General features: G+C 45.8%; 1 protein-coding gene across 4 annotated transcripts in view; it reads right to left on the reverse strand.

Moving 5' to 3' along the window:
- Positions 1-6,690, reverse strand: part of TCF20 (transcription factor 20) — a 107,364-nt gene that overhangs the window by 11,513 nt on the left and 89,161 nt on the right. For all 4 annotated transcript variants that reach the window (XM_019623993.1, XM_019623992.1, XM_019623991.1 and 1 more), the window contains exon 3: positions 3,111-3,204. In XM_019623993.1, coding sequence (XP_019479538.1) covers positions 3,111-3,204 — 94 coding nt within the window. The remainder of the gene's footprint in view (positions 1-3,110; positions 3,205-6,690) is intronic.

The raw sequence follows: 6,690 nt of genomic DNA on the forward strand, positions 1-6,690 counted from the left end.
GGGACAGCCAACTCTTACAGTATTCCTCCCAGAAAACTCACAACTGCCAAAAACTTAATACTTAAGAATCTTCACTTAAAAACCACAAAGCTTAAGCCAGAAAATAAAACATTCTGATGTAACTAGGGGCAATATGAAAATGAGAAAAGGCAATGGTTGGCTCTTGAGAGAGCAGGATTTTAACGGTTGTTCTCTAGAATACGCCAGACCACATCCCAGGATGAGGTACGGCTTAGACCCAACATGGATACATTTAGGGGAAGGAAGAGAGTGAAAGGGGCAGACTAAACCCCCCTGAACTGACATTTCAAGGCGCCGTGGCCACGCTGCCCTTGAGCGAGTGCAAACACACACTTGTATGAGATTCTAACTGTGACATAAGCATTAACTTTCTGTACCTTTCCTGTTCTTTTTAGCTGTTCCTTCTATAGAAACTTGGAAAGAAGAGGAAGAGGGAAAGGGGGGACAAGAGAAGGATGGGCGAGGCACCGGGAAGTGCTTCAGCAAACATCAGATGTGCTGAACAACTGCTCTGGCAGGGAGCGTGGTCGAGGTGAACTCAGATTCTTTCTACGCCGGTCGGATCTCACTCTCCATCTGCCTTATGCCTCTCTCTGTACCTGCTTCCCTCACCTGCAGCCACGCCCTCTCCCTCCTGCCAAATCCAAATCAAGCCGCACCTCCTAGAGACAGCACAGGTGCCCCCATGGAGTCATATTCCCCCCTCAGAACCCAGGAAGCACTTAAGAGATAACAAGCACCATGCCACTTGCTGCACTGTTTCCTTTCCATTTTTCTCTCCCTTTTTCCTGACTGTGGGCATCATGAGGGCCAGCTGGGTGAAGGTCTTAGACACATCTAGTGCTCAAAAAGTAACTGGTGAAAATATCCACTGAAAAGACAAGACTTTAGAGGAAGAAAGAGGACTCTCCCAGGCTGGTGAAGAGCTGTGTCAGAGCCCAAGTCTTCTGCACCAATCACTGGAGGGCACCTCTCAGACAAAAGGCTTCTCTTCTTTAAACTGTTGCCATGCTGCAAGACGTAGCTCTGATCATCTCAACTTGGACTTGGAAAAAATGTCTGTCAAAATGCAACACCCCACACTCTATAAACATGGAAAAGAAGGGAACCTCTTCAGCTGCATCAATAACGTCTATGAAAAACCCACAGCATCATCACATTTAGTGGGTCAGAAACAGGACACGATGTCATCTCTTACACATCCATCCAACACTAACTATACTAGACATTCCAGCCAGGGCAATTAGGTAAGAAAAAGAAATAAAAGGCATCTGATTGGAAAGGAAGAAGTAAAACTATCTATTCGCAGATGACATATCTTTTATATAGAAATCCACTAAAAAACTATTATAGCTAATCAATGAGTTGAGCAAAGATAGATAAACCAAAATCAACTGTATTTCTATACACTCATAAGAACAATCTGAAAATTAAATTACAAAACCAATTCCATTTACAATCACACCAAAAAAAACACCAAACTTAGAAATAAATTTAACAAAAGAAGTGCAAAACATATACTCTGAAAACTACAAGACACTGCTGAAGGAAATTAAAGGCTGAAATAGATGGCAAGACATCCCATGATGGGTTGGAAGGCAATACTCTGATTGGTCTGCAAATTTGACGCAAGCCCCATCAAAGTTTCAACGGCTGTGTTTTACAGAAATGGACAAGCCGATCCTAAATTCATATGGAACAGCAAAGGACCCAGAAGAGCCAAAACAATCTTAAAAAAAAAGGAACACAATCGGAGGACTCACATTTCCCAATTTCAAAATGTCCTACAAAGCTTACAGTAATCAGGACTATGGTGGTGGAGAGGTCAGAAATCTATGGCCACACATCTATGGCCAACTGGTTTTCGACAAAGGTGCCAAAATCACGGAATGAGGCAAGAATATCGTCTTTTCACCAAATGTGCAGGACAACTGGAATCCATGTGCAAATAATGCGCTGGACTCCTTCTCCTTCACACCACATATACAAATTAACTCAAAATGGATCAAAGACCCTTGTGAGGGCTAAAACTATAAAACTCGTAGGAGGCAACATAGCATAAATCTTTGTGATTTTGGATTAGGCAATGGTTTCTTAGATATAAGAAAAAGCAACAAGCAACAAAAGAAAAAATTGATAAATTGGACTTGATCAAAGACACTCAACATCATTAGCCACTAGGGAAATGTAACTCAAAATCCCAATGACATACCACTTTATCCTCACTGGGATGGCTATAATACAAAGACAGATAATAGTAAATGTCGGTGAGGATATGGAGAAACTGGAACCCTCACGCACTGCTGGAAGAATGTAAAATGGTACAGCCACCTTGGAAAACATTCTAACAGGTAGGTCCTCAAAAGGTGAAACAATTACCATATGACCCAGTAATTCCATTCCTAGAGAGAGGAATTGAAAACATCAATTCCCAAGAGAACTGATCAAATCTACACAAAGACTTGTGTGTTAAGACTCATAGTAGTGTTATTCGTAATAATAAAAAAGTGGAACAAGCTAAATGTGCACCAAATGATGAATGATAAATAAAAGTATATCCTTATAAAATATTATTGGGCAATAAAAATGAATGAAGTGCTGATACATGCTACAACATGGATAAGCCTGAAAACCATAATGCTAAGGGAAAGCAGCCAGTCCTCAAGACCACATATACTGTATGATTCCATTTATATGAGATGTCCAGAATAGGCAAGTCCATAGAAAAGGAAAGTAGATTAGTGATTGCCTGGGGCTGGGGGTGCAGGGAGGGGCAAGCTTTATGAGGTGATGAAAATGTTCTAAAATTTATTGTGATGGGTTGCACGACTCTGTGAATATACTAAAAACCATTGAATTGTACACTTAAATAGGTGAATCATGTGTGAATTATATGAATAAAACTGTTATTTAAAAAAATTACCCCATTTCACTACTTTTTATTCGCCTCTCTGCATCCCTTTAGAATTTACAAACAGAACAGGGTCAGAAGAGACAAAAAGAACGCTAAGGAGGGAAGAGCAGGCAGAGCATCGTAATGCTCGGTCCTACCCTTCAGATGCTCTGGACAGGGTCTGCGGCCGTCTTACCTGCGTCAATGGCACACGGGTAATGATATCGGAAGGAGCAGCCTTTGTTGTAGCAGCCCAAGGTGGCACCTGCCTCCTGGCAGTGGGAACATTTCTGGAAGGAAAAGTCAGACATGTCAGCATCCCAGCTTCAGCCCTCTCCTCCAGGTCATCCTCACATCCCGCTGGTCAGGCCTCAGCACATGTCCCTGTGGTTACAGGAGTTTGTGGTGGCTGCATGAGCGGGTCAATTTCTAACCGCCACTCGCTGACCACACATGGAGGAGATCCAACAGTAATGTTTTAGGCCAAGCCTCACAAATGCTCACAAATCAATCAAACAGAACAACACGGCGGGGTGAGGGTAGGGCACTCCGCCCTGCCCTGGTATTCCCACTGTCCACCCAGCCACACGCCTGCCTGTCCCCTCACGCCTCACTGCTACCTTGAACTGCCTGCGGATCTCACCTGTTCGTTTGTTTATTCATTCATTTATTTAAAGAAATTTTATTAGGGAACATTGTGTTCTTCCAGGACCCATCAGCTCCAAGTCAAGTAGTTGTCTTCAATCAAGTTATGGAGGGTGCAGCTTCTTGGCCCATGTGGGAATCGAACCAACAACCTTGGTGTTATGAGCTTGCGCTCTAACCACCTGAGCTAACCGGCTGCCCCTCACCTGTTTATTTCTGCTGTGGAAGTCTGGGGTAGGAGGAAAGGGTAAGATAGTAGAGTTATATATAAACCTTTTAGAATTAAAAGTGGAATGTGGTTTCCAGTTCTTTTATGTGTAAGATTTTATTTTTATTCTACTTATCCTAAATGCCCAATACAAGTATAGTTCCCTTTTCAGAAAATATGGGCTCCTGTGTGCAAATGGTATTTTTATACATAGATCCTATTTTAAATGCACTAGGAAAACTGCCATGAATTTCTGGCTAAGTGAGACATTATTCTGTAATTGAGATGCTCCTCCTTATATGGTCAGGTTTCCTTAAAAGGAGGTGGGGAGGCCCATCTCTCAGCCCTCTGAAGTGGCTGCTGTGAGCAATCACTCCCTCCCTTCAGCGTTAAGAAATGTGTCCTGTCATCAATAACCACATTTGTAAAACTCCACCACACTGGCCTACAGAGGAAGGACGCTGGCTCTTCTGGTGGCCAAGGCCCAGCCAGGTAAGGCTACCTGGAACATAAAAGCACTTGTTCCTGATTCTAGGAAAAGCAAAAGCGCTCCCTAAGCAGTTGGACTTGTGGAAAAGAAAGGCTCCCAGGCGCCCATACCCTCCCTGGGGAAAGTGACTAAGGGGCGCCCCCTTTCCTCTTCCCATGCGAAGGCAGGCCCATCAGGGGTCAGTGTGGCTCGCAGGCCTGCAGCAGTCAGGAACGCCTCACCTGGTGGGCATGAAGCCCACCTGGACGGTGCCCGGGAACAAGCACCTCCAACTCACAGGGGCAGGAGCAGGAAGAGGGCAACAGGGAGTTGGGTCAAGGTCCCCTAGAGCTGATGCTGATGATAAAACCACACTAACGCAGCAACAGCGCGGCCTGACGCAGCTGACGTGCACCAACTCATTGGGCCTTGGACCTACCCTGTGGCATCCATCCCCACTCCACAGGTGAGGTGCCTGACGCACTAGAAGGGAGTAACCTGCTCCAGGCCAGAGCTGACCCGGGCTGACCACTCCTGGCAGGCTTCCTCCACAGACAAACAGGGCAGGAACAGGGCTGTAGGACATGTCCTCCCAGGGCCTTGCTTCCTTTCAGACCCATATCCTCTGGGCGCTGATAATCCGTAAGTTTTTACCACGTGCCCTCACACCCTTGCCAAGAAATAAAAGATGATGTGGCCTGGCGTAAACCAAGGACAGCTGGCAGTGTTTTGGGGAGCCCTAGACTTGATCTACTTTTGTCCATGTCAGAGCACCTTCGGAGCAAAAGGACTCTGTCAGCACGAGGGAACCAGTGTGGCTGACTCGTCAGTGGCCTGCCTGCAGCCATTCCTGCTCCACCCCTTTTGAATAAAGGAGCCCCAAAGAGTTGGCTTTCCAGAGGGCTTGTGCTCCAGGCCCTCGCCACCCCAGGCAGTGAATCTCTATTAGTGGTGGCCATTCAGAAATGGGTGTGTCAAGAATTTCCAGTAGGAAATGGTGCAGTAAAGAGGCTTCTGGGAAAGTTTCGCCCCTCTTGAAAGCCAGAGGCTTCTTCTCGCTTGACTAAGGATGGGATGGTGAGATCTCTCACAGCCATCTTATCACCAGAGGGGTCTGCTCTAAATACAGAGCTCAACCCGCTGAGGACAGCAGTGCCAGGACAGAGAGAACCTGGATGCTTTGTGACACTGCTGAGCACTAAATTAACCACCCCCAGGCCCACCCCATCTCCAGACTTGTTAAGAGGGAGGAAACTAAAAAAAAAAAAAAAAAAAAAAAATTCACCTTTTAGTTGAATTTTGTGGTTTGCAGTCAAAATATCAATATAGGAAAGGGCCTAGTATTCAAAGCACTGCTGTGGAAGTTCAGTGTGTGGGCTCTGGAAACAAACTCACTCCCTGGAAGCGATCCCACCACTTCCTTTCTGTGTTCTTGGCCAAATTACTAACTTGTGTTTCCTCAACCTGCGAACATGGACCTAATAATACTATTGATATCTACCTCATAGAGATGTTGTGAGGGTTAAACGTGTTAATCCAGGCTTAGAACAGTGGCTGGATCAAAAGTGTTCAGGAAATGTAACCCAAGACGACCATGTGCCAGACACACGCTAGATGTGCCACACAGACCACCTACGAAGAGCAACCTGCAGAGCAGGCCTTGTCATCACGTGAGTTTACAGACACGAAAAAGAAGCGATCGAGCTCGGATCTGAACTGTATGTCCGTTTCCTTCCTACTTCAACACATGCTCTTCTGTCGCTTGCAGGGCTTCCAAAGCTCTCTGCCCTGAACCAGCCCACAGACCACAGGTCCTGTCTTTTTCCTAAAGAACGCAAGCTTACTCCTCACCAGAAAATCAGGTCCATAAAATGCTTGCTTGCAATTAAAAAGCACAATTAATTTATTACACTGCTTCCGGAGGAGAAAGACGATGCATCGTATGTTAGGGCCTTAAAGGAAGGACCTGAGGAGTTTAGTTCAGTGGTTCTCAGTGTGGCCCTTGGTCCACCAGCATCAGCATCACTTGGGAACTTGCTCGAAATGTCAATTTTGGGGCTCTGGGAAGATGGTAGAATAGGTGGCACTGGGAATCTGTTTCCCCACCTAGACAACAACTACACTGGCAGATCTGTCTGCTCTTACTCTTATGGAACTCTGGAGTCTGTTGAAGGGTTGCAACTTCCAAGGAAAGACCCGGATGGTAAACTGCAGTTAATTCTGGTCAATTTCGGCTCTTAGCACAATAGCAGCTGCCTATCTCCACTCCAGTTAAGTGGCAGGCAGCTGAGCACGCATTCCTGAAGCAGCTTGCACACAACCTGCAGAAGCCAGGGTGGGCAAAGAACCTCTGTTCTCCAAGTACTGGGGATCTTGTCTCTGACTGCTGATTGCTGCTTCTGATCAGAGGTGGAGGCAAACAGGCAGGCAGCCATTGTTTATAACCCCTCTCCC

This window comes from Hipposideros armiger, unplaced genomic scaffold (assembly GCF_001890085.2).
Source record: "Hipposideros armiger isolate ML-2016 unplaced genomic scaffold, ASM189008v1 scaffold_572, whole genome shotgun sequence".
Classification (NCBI taxonomy): domain Eukaryota; kingdom Metazoa; phylum Chordata; class Mammalia; order Chiroptera; family Hipposideridae; genus Hipposideros; species Hipposideros armiger.